The 13,356-nt window shown below is 46.0% G+C and overlaps 1 protein-coding gene across 2 annotated transcripts in view; it reads right to left on the minus strand.

Annotated features, from left to right (window-relative positions):
- The window catches only part of Tbc1d2b (TBC1 domain family member 2B), a 69,395-nt gene that overhangs the window by 22,739 nt on the left and 33,300 nt on the right, over positions 1 to 13,356 (minus strand). For both annotated transcript variants that reach the window (XM_038321624.1, XM_038321625.1), the window contains exons 3-6: positions 12,544 to 12,712; positions 3,923 to 4,086; positions 2,320 to 2,555; positions 1,035 to 1,418 (exon numbers count right to left, since the gene is read on the minus strand). In XM_038321624.1, the coding sequence (XP_038177552.1) occupies positions 1,035 to 1,418; positions 2,320 to 2,555; positions 3,923 to 4,086; positions 12,544 to 12,712 (953 nt within the window). The remainder of the gene's footprint in view (positions 1 to 1,034; positions 1,419 to 2,319; positions 2,556 to 3,922; positions 4,087 to 12,543; positions 12,713 to 13,356) is intronic.

Below are 13,356 nucleotides of genomic sequence, written 5' to 3' on the forward strand. Positions count from 1 at the left end.
CAGCCTGCGCAGCACTTGCTCAGCTCACTGCTGGCCAATGGAAGGCGCTGGAAGCCATGCCACTCACATTCTCTAACAATCTCAACAGTAACACACCTGGCCCTTCAAGGGGAACTCCATTTGAAACTCAAACACCCAGAGTCAATTTCTTTGTAAGAGGACAACGGCTGTGTGAAAACATGGCTAGGGGTCACAGATCTACTCGGGGTCCGCTGGAGTCAGATCCACCTAATGCCCCTCGTCCCAGGGGATGTTTGTCTACTTAAAACTTCTCCAGCAGAGTCTCAGGAGCTGCTGACAGCAAAGATGTGCTGGTCTTCTCTACAGCCTTCCACATAGCGCCCAAACTGTTCAGCTCTCTGCTCTGGACCTGCAGGATTCTCAACAGGCATAAGATGCAGGCTGCTCTGCTTCCCAAAGGGGGAGTGGTCCCCCCTCCTTCAACTGCTGCTTATCACCCCAGTTCCCTTCTGTTCAGGAGCCAGCCTCCCATCCTGGGCCATCTCAGAAGACAGCACTGGGAAGACAGTTCTGTCCTCCCTTCCAAGAGCAGGACTTATGTTAGGCACTGACCCTTGTCCAAGCAGGCTCCTTTCCCCACTTTCCCAGCTGGCCCTACTCTGACTACTGGGACAATATTCCTGCCCAGGCCTGTGGGAAGCTGTGCAAATTAAGCCTGTGTTTGCATTCATGTAACAGAAGAGGAAACTGACAACCTCCATATGTTCCATGGTACGCTGGAGTCTTGAGAGGGGAACAAATAAGAGGGAAGGGGTGTTTGAGCTACTCCTAAGTCAGGGACAGGAGGAGCTGAAAGGGTTCCAGGCAGGCAAGAGCAGCAATGGCAACAGTGCTGGAAGGGCTTCCAAGGAGTTCTTTAAATTGACTGCAAAGCCTGTTTCTGTGCCCCACTCCCAGCTCTGCTCCCTTACCAGACTAGCTCACTGACAACAGTACCTCTAGGGATCAAAACTGACGGAGCTAACAAAGTTTGGGATTTCTGTCCAAAAAGCCAGCCCACACCCTGCCCTTACTTTTAGCCTGTCCAGCTCCAGCTGGTCTCTGCTGGCTGGGGAGGCCAAAGGAGAGCTGGGCCCCATGGTGGGCGAAGTCACGCTGCCCTCACACTCGCTGAGCTTGATGATGACCTCGTCCTTGGCCTGGATGGTCTCCATCAGCATCCCCAGGCGCTCGTTGAGCTCGCCCACCTTGCTCTTCAGCGTCCTCACTTCCTGCTGGAGGCTCTCCTTCTCCACACCATACCTCTCCAGCTGCCCGCTGAGGCCCAGGATCTGCTCGTCCTTTTGGTGGAGAAGCTCCAGTGTGTCCCTGGGGACCCCCTGGCTGATTTGGTGGCTCGTAAAATACTTGTCATATTGGGATGACCGGACTGTCTGCTGGAGCAGCCGAATGAGCTCCTAGGAACCAAGAAGATGCTGAGATAAAGGGTATGAGCACCAGGGAGAAAAACAGAAATCATAACCATGTTACATAAATAACCACTGGAAATTGAGGAAATGAGGAAACAAACTTTGTTGGAAACATTTTAATACCAAACTTCCTCTTGAAAGATCTCAAAAATAGAGAGGAAAGAAGTTCAGTCCACAAATACAGCGTGAAGAGAACAATAATAGGAAGCTGGAAATAATGGATGTGCTCGCTGTAATTAGCAATGGTTCCTGGCACATATTTATCAGTACTAAGGGATCTGTGAAGTACCGTGGGGTGGCACATGCCTGTAATTCCTGTACTGGAGGAGGATCAATTGTTCCATAGCCTACGCCGTGAGATGCTGTCTCAAAAATAAATAGATGTGTGTGTGTGGTGGGGGGTAGCTAGAAAGATGACTTAGCATTTAAGAGCATATGATGCTCTTGCAGAGGTTCTGAGCTTGGCTCCCAGAACCAACATTGGGAAGCTCACTGGATTTGACACCCTTTTCGGATCTCTAAGAGTGCCTGCATTCACATACCCACACACATAATTAAAAATAAGATAAAACAGGGTGGGGGGAGGGGGAAGAAAAATCCAGGCTCTAAGAATCACTGAATTGTCCAGCAATTAGGTAGAATGTCTGAGCAGCTTAGAAAAGTAGTACTGCCTGACAGGATGTGGAAACTTCGGAGACCTCTAGGCTGAGGAACTGGGTGTGGTGCAGACAGCAGCACCCTGCAACCTTCCTTTCCCTCCACATAGTCTAGGGTCCTTGAATTAACGATGGGCATAGCTCAGGGCACAGGATGGAGGCTGCAGCAGCACGAGTTAGGGAAGGGCCCTGGGAGGTCAGGTGAAGGGACATAAAACTCAAGAGACAGTTACCTTCTGACTGGACAGGTCCTTCTTGAGCTGCTCCAGCTCCTCCTGCTGGCTTTGAATCTGCAGCTGCATCTCAGAGACGGGTTTAGCAAGGCTTCCAGCACCGGGTGACATTCCCTCGATCAGAGGATCACCGCTGCTGTGGCGATTTTTGTATGACCCAATTATGTCTCTCAAGGGGCGCTTTCCTTTGTAAGGGTGCCGCCCCAACTCGAAGGGGAATCCCGAACTAGTGACTCCTATGTTAAAAAAAAAAGTTTTTGAGCAAGTCAAATCTTCTTGTATCCTTAGATATCCTTAGAGACTGCCCTCTCAGGGGGTGTGGACTAATCAACCTATGAAGAAAGCAGAGCAGCGGATGTCACTTTGTCCCATCTCATTACAGAGACTACTCAATAGGTGTAAAGCCAGCGGAGTTTCAGACCACTCTTTACAGAAGACTACTATGGGCACTTTACAGCGAGCCGAGGTGGACTAGGAAATTCTTGGCTTCTTATTTTTACTCATTTGTTTTTGGCTAAAACTAAAAGCAAAATGAATGTTTTTTAAAAAGTATAGATACATTTTTAATGTGTGACTTTACATATTAAATGATCCAAATAAATGTTCTTTATGAATGGCTTCAAATGCATTCTCAGGAACGCAAACAGGAGACACAAAAGCACCATGGAGTTTTGATTATTTGAAGCTATGAGAGACGAAGGCATCTGCGCTGTTAGAAGCACACAGTGGCCCTGCAGTAAGTCAGGCAGAGACTGGGAGGGGCAAGAGCATCAGGCCCCTCGGTAGCACTGGATGCCTGCTGTGTCTGGTTTCATGACAAACAGAGGCGCAAGCTTCTGACTTGGGGACTGTTCAGACTAGCATGTCTTCCCAAGCCTTCTTAGTGATGAAAACTGGGTTACCGGGAAGTCTTCAGAGAGTGGTACTCCAGCCCTTCTAGCTTTTCTGTGTCTTGACCACATGTCCCCATGAGGATGCACCTCCACAGGCCCGAAGTGATGGGTTCAACTGGTCATAGACTAAGATCTCTACAACTGTGAGCCAAAATAAACCTTTTCTCTACATACTTTACCTCAGGCATTTGTTACAGTAGTGGGACTAAGACTAATTAAACCAATTCTTCAGAATCTATGATACTATGTTTTGTTCCTTCTGAGTACATCTCAAACGTCTGTCTGTAAATAAAGGTGGTGTGTATGTGTGTGTGTGTATGTTTCTGAGACAGAGTCTTATTACATGGCCCAGGCTGCCCTCAAATGTGCAATCCTCCTGCGTCAGTCTCCCAGGTCCTAGAACTACAGGTATATGACATAATGCCTGGCTTAATAAATACAAAGTTTCTTCAGTCAGCATTTCTGTGATGCACAGAAACATGACAGGTATTCTATCTCTTGGAAAAGGTTTGCAGCCACCGGGCTAGATGGACATTTATTCCTTGTAACACTTTACAAACCTTTAGGAATTACTGCCCCCACCCCTGGCCAAAACACACGGCTCTACTGCACTTCATGCTTCCAGGAACTCTGGCAGCCAAGTGTCTATTATGTCCCCAGAGGTGACAAATGGCAGCACAGAGAGCAACAGAGCACAGGTGCATCTGTACCTTTGCTCCCCTCAGGCATTTGCTTCTTCTTTTCCTCCTGTATCAGGGACTCCTCTAGGTCTTTAGGAGGTGGGTCTAAAAGTTCCCACTCTTCATTGGTGTAAAACACGGTTCTGCGACTCTCACTATGTCCTCTCCCAGGACGGAAAGATGACATCGAATTTCTATTTAAAAACAAGAAGAGGAAAAACAAAATACAATTGTATATAGGATTTCTAAAAATGAAGATTCGATAATACCGGATGTTTTTGAGAGTATAAAAAAAAAAAAACAAGAAAATACACATTGCTAGGAAGTATGCACTGATCTAGTGTCATGGAGAGCAAGATAGACTGGAGAAGAGACCTTTCTTTTTCTTTCTTTCTTTCTTTCTTTCTTTCTTTCTTTCTTTCTTTCTTTCTTTCCTTCCTTCCTTCCTTCCTTCCTTCCTTCCTTCCTTCCTTTCACAAAACAAAAAAACCCCTTTATTTAAAATATAAAGTCACACACCAAAATTAACCAGATCCAAGCCTATCCACCTCAGTGAATTTCTGTACAGTTAGATTAGCTATTCTCAAGTCGTGGAGCTTCACACTGGATTTTATACTTTCACCAACAAATATATTTTTATGAGAACTGCCTTTCCTAAAGATGGTAGAATTTCCTAAATGAAATTCCTGTGCACAAATTCAGGGAGACACTAAAGTATACATGGCATTATTTATGTTAGCCACTCCTTACACTTACGGTGAGCTGATCTTCAACACGGATGTAAAAAGATTCAAGGAGGAAAATGTGGTTATAAAAAGTGGTTATATAGAGGAAACTATTGCTCTCTATTTCTTTTACTTAATTTTGCTTTAGTTTTGGGCTAGACAGATAGCTTGGTAGATAAGAACACTGGCTGTTTTTCCAGAGGACCTGTGTTCAATTCCCAGCAAGCACTCACATGGTACCTCACAACTGCCTATAACTGCAGTTCCAGGAGATATAAATCCCTCCTCTGGTCTACATGGGCACTGGGCACGCATGTGGCACACAGGAATACATGTACACAAAATATTCATCCTCATAAAATAAGCTATTTATTTCCGGGGAGGAAGCATGTGCACCACAGTGCGTGTGCGGAGGAGGCCAAAGGACAGTTTTCCAGACCTCAGATAAGCAGGCTTGGTGTTGAACACTTTTCCCGGCTTGGCCCTCTCACCAGCCTTCCCACTGAGCTGGAACACACTGTTTTAGCTAGACTGGCTGGCCCCAAGCTTTCCAGAGCTCCTCCCCAGGAGTGGGGTTACAGATGTGGACCCAATGCTTGGTTTTTACACGGGGACTGGGAATCCCAAATCAGGTCCTCATGCGTGAGCTGCAAGCATTTACTCATTAAGACACCTGAGTCCCTTAATATTTGTGTTACTATTATTTTTATTTTTTTATTTTTATTATTATTATTACAAATTTTCACCTCCTCCCCTCCTCCCATTTCTCCCCTCCCTCCATTCCCCTTTCTCCTCCCTCTCCAGTCCAAAGAGCAGTCAGGGTTCCTTGCCCTGTGGGAAGTCCAAGGTCCTCTATCCTCTATCCAGGTCTAGAAAGGTGAGCATCCAAACAGACTAGGTTCCCACAAAGCCAGTACATGGAGTAGAATCAAAACCCAGTGCCATTGTCCTTGGCTTCTCAGTCAGCCCTCCATGCAAGCCACGTTCAGAGAGTCTGGTTTGATCACATGCTCCATCAGACCCAGTCCAGCTGACCTTGGTGAGTTCCCATTAGATTGGCCCCACCGTCACAGTGGGTGGGCGCACCCCTCGCGGACCTGACTTCCTTGCTCATGTTCTCTTTCCTTCTGCTCCTCATTTGGACCTTGGGAGCTCAGTCCAGTGCTCCAATGTGGGTCTCTGTCTCTATGTTTTTAAAAGCATGATTTATGCCTTATATTAGAATTTCACTAAAGTAACTTAAAATTTTAGAACACAAAGAGATTATACAGCACATGTAGGTTATCATACTGCTGGCAAAAGATGTGAATGCACCATTTTATACATACACAGACACACACACAGTTTTACCCTAAAACTGGTGACTATACCTGTCTAACACCTGGCAGCTGTTTTCTCACTTACTGAGGACTGAGACCAGAGGGAAGTAAACAGAGTAAGCATGTTGCATGTTACTCAAGCTTAATCTCTTCTGGTGCCTGGCTCTGTACATGCAGGGGCTCTGTTAGCCCCCAGGGGAACCTAATGATCACACGTCATGGTCAACTCTGGCTTCATAACACCCCAGAACTGTACAGAAAATGATTTCAAAATAGCTGCTCTGGAAGAAAAGGAACTCTCACAAATGCTTCCCTACCCTTGCACAGTCCTGCACCTGTGATCCTGCCCCAACATTCTGGTGACATTTTCCAGACCAGAACTCCTTGTTCCTACTCTCCTACAACATATTTCAGGAGGTAAAAATCTCCTTGCCATTTGCCACAGCTTCAAAATGTGCTCTTGTTCTTTCCTTGAAGAATGGCGTGCGGAACAGTGAGCTGAGGCGCAACTGGAGCCCTATCTGCCACTCTCGTTCTTCAAGTCAACCCCAAAAGGAGAAATGAGAGCAGAGAAGACTCAAACTCAGCCTGTGCAGGAAGAAAGGCCGTTTCAATAACTAACTTCACGTCCTCTGTTTCCCCCACCAGGGTTTGTCTCCAGGCTGTCGCAAACCCCCACTGCTGAGGGACAGCTCTGGAGGGCTGTGACAACTGCCAAGGCTGGGGTAAAGGGGAAATGAGACTGGCTTCAAAGTGAAGTCTCTTTCAGCTCAAGTACTATTTAGCCACACTCTGGGTGAGTGCGTTCTTGGCAGAATCCAATTCTTTATTGTGCAACACACTGTGCCACACTTTCCCAAACGAATAAATATAATTTAAAGTTATTCAAATAACACAGTAACTATATACTCAATACTCACTGTAATCTCGACAAGCAAGTGGACTTTAGATGTTGAGAGAAGGGTTTGGAAATGGCCCATCAACTCTCTCCTGAGCCTACAAGTTCACATGCTGCCTGCACAGCCATACTGTAGCCAGCACCCCAACCTTTTTCAGTGGTGAAAGGTGGGCTAAGGTGGAGGTCTGGGTACTTAAAGGAGGCTGGGGGCAGCAAGGAAGCAGGCTAATCCAAGGGGCAGTACTCAGCTCTCTTCCCTCAGACCGTTTTCAGAAAACAAAACAGGAGGTACCCTCTCACTGGAGGTGACTCAGCAATTTTTCCTCTGAACTGATGAGCAGATACCTACAATTAGGAAACAGGTTAAATAAAGGGCACACCACACTCCTGAATCTGTCTGTAGCCCCAGAAGAGCTACTGAGTTAGGCCATCCTGACCATACAGTGCTCAGCCCCGGAATCCTGGAGCTGTCACCCACGCTCCGTTACTGCCAAGCCTCTCACTCTGCAGGGAAGAGCACTGGTGCAGTGGCCCTCGTGTCTTGGGTGTCACAGAGAAAGCACGTCGAGGGGAAACGTCAGAACATTAAGGCACCAAGAGAGTGTGTACTGCAGGGTCTCTTTCAACAGGCAGAGAGAATTCCAGAGCGCTTACGTCTATGATTCTATTTCTAGTAGCTACTTCTAGAACGTGGATTGAGAAAGGCCTCTGTTTTAGCTCCAAGCCCCTCAGCAGGAACAGGCCTCTCTCTTTATAAGCATGCATGCCTTTCACTATCAAGGAGAAACGTAGGACTAAGAAAGGACAGGTTGAATGAAGCTGGTGGGTGGCAACACGCAAGACAGGCGGCTCTGGGCTCATCTAGGCCAGAGCTTGGGGTCCAAGGTCTGAGTATTTCAGAGAAGATTGAGAGCCCAGGCTGTGCTTCCTACCACTTGTCCCACCGACCGCTATCACAATACCCGTATTCCAATGGGAGCTGGAGAAGTGCTGGGGAGGCAAGAGAGAAAGCAGGAACCAGTGGAAAATGCCAACGGGATGGGATAAGTAACGCCCACTGCCCACAAGGGCCACATCTGAATCTCAGGAAAGGAACTCTGTTGTTGTGATTACAGGAAGGCTCTTGAGTTGGGGAGGTTATGCTGGGTAATCTGAGGCACCGAGAAGCCTCTGCAGGGCCAAGAGAGCGGAATGAGTTGACTCAGGCTACTGAGAACTTGGCTCTTGCAACAAGTGGGTCCAGCAGGCCCAGCAGAAGATACCAACTGTTCCTTCTTATATAGCCCTCAGCTCTAATTAAAATTAATAAATTTGGGCTAATTGCTTGATGGCCTTGGATAAGGCAGGGACTGACATTCTCTGGTTTCCTATACTGAGTCAGATGCCATTCCAGCCATCTAAGGTCTTCCTGTCTGCAAGCCACACTCACGGCTTCTCTAAGCTGTAGCAGTCCTGCTAATGAACGGGCCTCTGGAAGAGCACGGTTCCAAGCAGGAGGGGAAGGACTGCAGGCGAGGAGGACTAGCTAGGTGCAAACAGCGTTATGTCCTAGGAAGCTTGCCGGAAAGACTGGGCATCGACACGGCAACATATACAGCCCGCCCTTCTTCAGCCCATCCCCGAGCTTCCCCTCCAGAAGGCCTGGTTCTGAAAACACCCATGAGGCAGCAACATGACTACAATCCTCCTTTCTTGGCAAAGACTGAGCTACGCCTTAAAACAAGGAAAACATCAGCAAGTACCACATAGCCACAGGCATAAATGACTTCCCCAAATGCACCAGATATCTGGGCACTGGTTTGGGCTGGGGTGACCTTCTCTTTGAAATGGGGCTCTGAAAGAGATGAGTCACCAGGCAAAGCCCTAAATGGCAAAACCAGTGGATTCCTAGGAATCTGAGTCACATATACAAGTGACATTGCCACCAGGCTTGAATGGTCATGAGGAAAACAGAAACAAAGGGCCCAGGACACAGCCAGCAACAGAATCAGTAGAAGACTCAGCAGAGACAACCTTGAACGGTAAGTACACCTTCCCAGCAAGCTCCGACTTCCCAGGCATGGTGGGGGGTTCTCCACCTGACATGAAGGGAAGGCCCACACTGTTTATGGCCTCAAAGACTGAGAGCAGGACCTGTAGCATTGTATCCTCTAGCCAGACCTGGCTGAACACTACCAACCAGCCAGACTCTACGAGGCAGTGATTATTCATACATACCACCTGGAATTTCACACAGGGTCTAGCTCCATTACCTGATGGATGGGGTAGGTTAAAAGAGTAAATTCATTAAAGTGGGGAACTAAGTAAAGTAACTACACCTACAACAGAGGTGCCTATGCAGGAGTGAGTAAGAAGATTTGCCTGCCAGGGCTACTGGCTGCAGTCTGCCCTGCCTGGATAAACCACACTTGTAAGATGTCACCCAACTTTTCCAATACTCTTTCTCTGCTGCTGCTGCTCTTAATGGAATAAAGAATACACTTACAATGTAGGACTAGATTACAGGCTTTTACAAGTTTTTCTTCTTCTTGATTCCTCAAAACTATGCCATCCACATCGTCTCAACAATATTTTAGTGGCATAATAACCTTTATCAATTTTCTTCCTAAGCATCTAACTTACTTTCAATAGAAAAAATATATTTTAAGGGATTACTAAGTGATTCAGTCACACGATACAAGAATAGGTACAATGAACATCAGGGTGGTTTGAAGAAGAATGTTCCTCAGATATTTAAATACTTGGCCCCTTGCTAGTGGAACTCTTTGGGAAGGATTAGGAGGTATGGTCTTGTTGGAAGAGGTGTGTCACTAGGGGTGGGCTTTGAAGTTTCAAAAGCCCAGGTCATTCCCAGTTAGTACCTCTGCTTCCTACTTGGAGATAGGGGTGCAAGCTCCTAGCTACTGCTTAGTGCCATGTCTGCCTGCCTGCTGGCCTCCTCCTACTATGATGCGGACTCTAACCGTCTGCAACTATGAGCCCCAAATCAAACATTATAAGTTGCCTTAGCCATGGTACTCTGTCACGACAACTGAACAGTAACTGCAGAGCGTGGGCCCTCAGGTGTTGTAGAAAAGTGTGGGATTTAAACTCAGTTTAGCAGGTGATTCCAATTGAGGCCCAGCTGAACTAATGAACACAATGAAGCTACACACAAGTCATCTTCAAACCCTGACCTCAATCAATCTTAATACGAGTTTGAATCCATTACAAAAATAGAACCTTTGAGCCATTCATTTTGGGGGAAAATAGCTTTACTATTTCTAAGGTCATTCCGTTTTCTCCAGGTTGGGGTTGTAGCTGAGAGAGCATGCATGAGCTTGCTTAGCATGTTCCAATCCCTGGAACTATAAAGGTTCTCCATTCACCCAGGTCATTTTGTTCTAACCTCCTACAGCATGCCCACAAGCCAAAAGAAAAGAAAAAACATAAGCACTTGAGATCTGTCTGAGCATCCCTCTTCTGTAGAGAGCAGTCGTCACAAGACCCAACATGACGACATTCACTTTCCTTCAAACTGAGTCCCAGGCCCTGTTCCATGTTGTTTGTTCATATTATCATCATCCAGTCCATCCCATGAGGTATGCATGCTTACTTACAAATGAGAAATGCCGGCACAGAGTGCTAAGGAACTTGTGTGAGACAGTTGATTATGAGGCGGCACAGCTGAGAATTCTCTCAAGGAGTCTGCCTCTTACAGCATGCAATGCTACAACAGCATAGCTGGCATTGCTCCTGTTGACATTAACTCCAAACTTGCTTTAAGAGTTGTCATGTACGCCGGGCAGTGGTGGCGCACGCCTTTAATCCTAGCACTCAGGAGGCAGAGGCAGGAGGATCTCTGTGAGTTCGAGACCAGCCTGGTCTACAAGAGCTAGTTCCAGGACAGGCTCCAAAACCACAGAGAAACCCTGTCTCGAAAAATCAAAAAAAAAAAAAAAAAAAGAGTTGTCATGTACAAAAGTGACATATATTCTCTTTTCTGGGCAGAGCTATCTAATAGTTACTCTAAGCTCATGCACAGAACACAAACCTTCCTACTAACTCCCATTTCTAACTGAAGCCAAGTCTCCTAAGAATCTTTGTCCACCAAACGTATTGCTGCCAATATAGACGAATTGTCTCTATACAATACATACAACTCAGTAATAAAAAGCCAATAGTATTTTAAACAGGTAAAGGATCTGTTATGTTGAACAGATCCAACACAAAAGGATGCAAAAATCGCCACGTGGGAAAAGATGCTGTTAGTCATCACTGAAATGCAAACCAATTCCACAGTAAGACACCAGTCGACTCACACTAGTAGGACAGCTAGGGTCACACAGATGACACTGGGGCTGCGGAGATGACTCCGTAGTTAAGTGCTTGCAGGCCTGCGGGGACTGTCGTGATTACGTTAATCAACGTGGGAAGAGCCGTTTGGGTCCTGGACTATGTATGAGGAGAAAGGGAGCTGAGCATGACATGAATTCCTTCCTCCCTGCTCTTGCCTGGATTTGTCTAGCTGTTCCAGGTTCTTGCCACCTTGACTTTCCCACAATTGTAGAGCACACCTGGAACTGTAAGACGGATAAATAAAGTCACTTTTGTCAGAGTGCTTTATCACAGTAACAGGAAACAAAACTAGGATAGTATACAGGGACAGTATTTAACCAGGAAAGAAAATGAGATATTTAAACACTACCACCTTGATAAATCTTGAAAACAGTATGCTAAGTGCAGAAAGCCACATACTGAAGGGCTTGTATTGAGCAATCCCACTTACACGAAAGGTTCAGAACAAACAAATCCACACAGTCAGAAGCAGATTAGCGGTTGCCTACCACTGAAGGTGGAGAGGGGGAAAGAAGGCAAGAGAGGCAGGAAAGGATTGCACAACTTCTGAGGGTGATGAAAACATTCTAAAACTGAGTCCGGCTCACCCACGCCTATAATCCCTGACCTGAGAAACTGAGACAGCAGGGCAGCTGCAAGTTCAAGTTCAAGACTAGCCCTGGCTAAACAAACAAACAAACAAACAAACCAAACAGTAACAACAACAAAATGTTCTATAATTGATTATATAACTCTGGATGTATGAAAAAAAAACACAAAATACTATATTGTAAATGGATAAATTATATATAATTTCAACAAGGCCTTCCTTTAATTGTTTTTATTGGGCTATATATTTTTCTCCCCCCCCCCCCCCGCACCTTCTACTATGATCCCCATACTCCCAATTTACTCAGGAGAGCTCAACAAAGCCTTTCTTAAAAACAAATAAAACAAACAAAAACACACATCCATTCTCACTGGCCCATGCACCGACAGAGCACAGAACTCTGGGTCAGTCCTGAGATTTGGGAACAGGGTGAAGTGGGAGGGACAAAAAGCCCAGCCCTGCGTCTAGAAGCCTTGTCAGCTCAGACCACCCCACCCCGCTTCAGCTAGTTTCAGTCTCTGTAAAATGTCAGCCATCTGACCTACCAGACATAGTCAAGCAATCAGATGAAGCCACGTGATGACTCTTGGCATGGTACCAGAAACACAGCAGGCATACTGTTTAAGAAGATGACCCATGTGAGAAAGTGCTGCAAAGCACAAAGACCCTTCATACATGTAAAGTGGCTTTATAATGTCACATATAAACATATAACCCACAACATAACTCATTATCAAGGAAAATCCATCTTCAATAACATATGCTACTTCCCAAAGACTCACTTGAGCTCATTACCCCACTGCTTCAGAGAGTAAAAGTTAATGGAATTCGGATGCCCTGGGGCTGGCTGGCGAGCAGCTCGGTCTCCCACCAGCTCTCCGGGGGCAGCTTCCACAGCGAGCACAGTTCTGGCTTTTTCTGCAGAAGGATTTGGGTGCTGGGAAATTATATCTGAAAGAAAGGTAAACAATTGTCAGTTACCCCAAACTTTTCCAGGAAACCTGTCATCCCAGATAAAACACTGATTTGCCACACTACATAAGAATATCAGCCATATGTTAATAGCACATTTTGATGCATGCTATATAAAATCACGGTCTGTGGGTGGCTTTTGTGCTCGTGTGCTATCTTCTAAAGCAGAGCCATGCTTCTCATAGTAAGGTGATGATGTGTTTCAAGGGTACCAAAATTAACTGTTGGTTCAGGGGGAGAGAAAAGGCACAATGCCCCTCAGTAACGGCATGACACAATCCACTCACCTGTATTGATAAGGAACAATTTCCAGGATTAAACTGTTATTTGAAAATAGGAAAGCAAGGATCAGCTTTGTATACTCTATTTACTGTTTCTTCTAGGAAACGGAGAGACTACAGATATGAACATGTTTTCCCGACTGCAAACCGTGACAGTGAAAAAGTAAGCTTTATCACAGAACAGGAGCTCAGCAAACCCACAGGCAAAAGCAACAGCACCCAACCATGGTTCAAGTTCAAAACTTTTCTTTAAAATGTAAGCTTTGAGAATCGGAGAGTTGGCTCAGGGATTAAGAACACTGGCTGCTCTTGTAGAGGGGATCTAAATTCAGTTTCCTTGCA

This window comes from Arvicola amphibius, chromosome 3, assembly GCF_903992535.2.
Source record: "Arvicola amphibius chromosome 3, mArvAmp1.2, whole genome shotgun sequence".
NCBI classification, from domain to species: Eukaryota; Metazoa; Chordata; class Mammalia; order Rodentia; family Cricetidae; genus Arvicola; species Arvicola amphibius.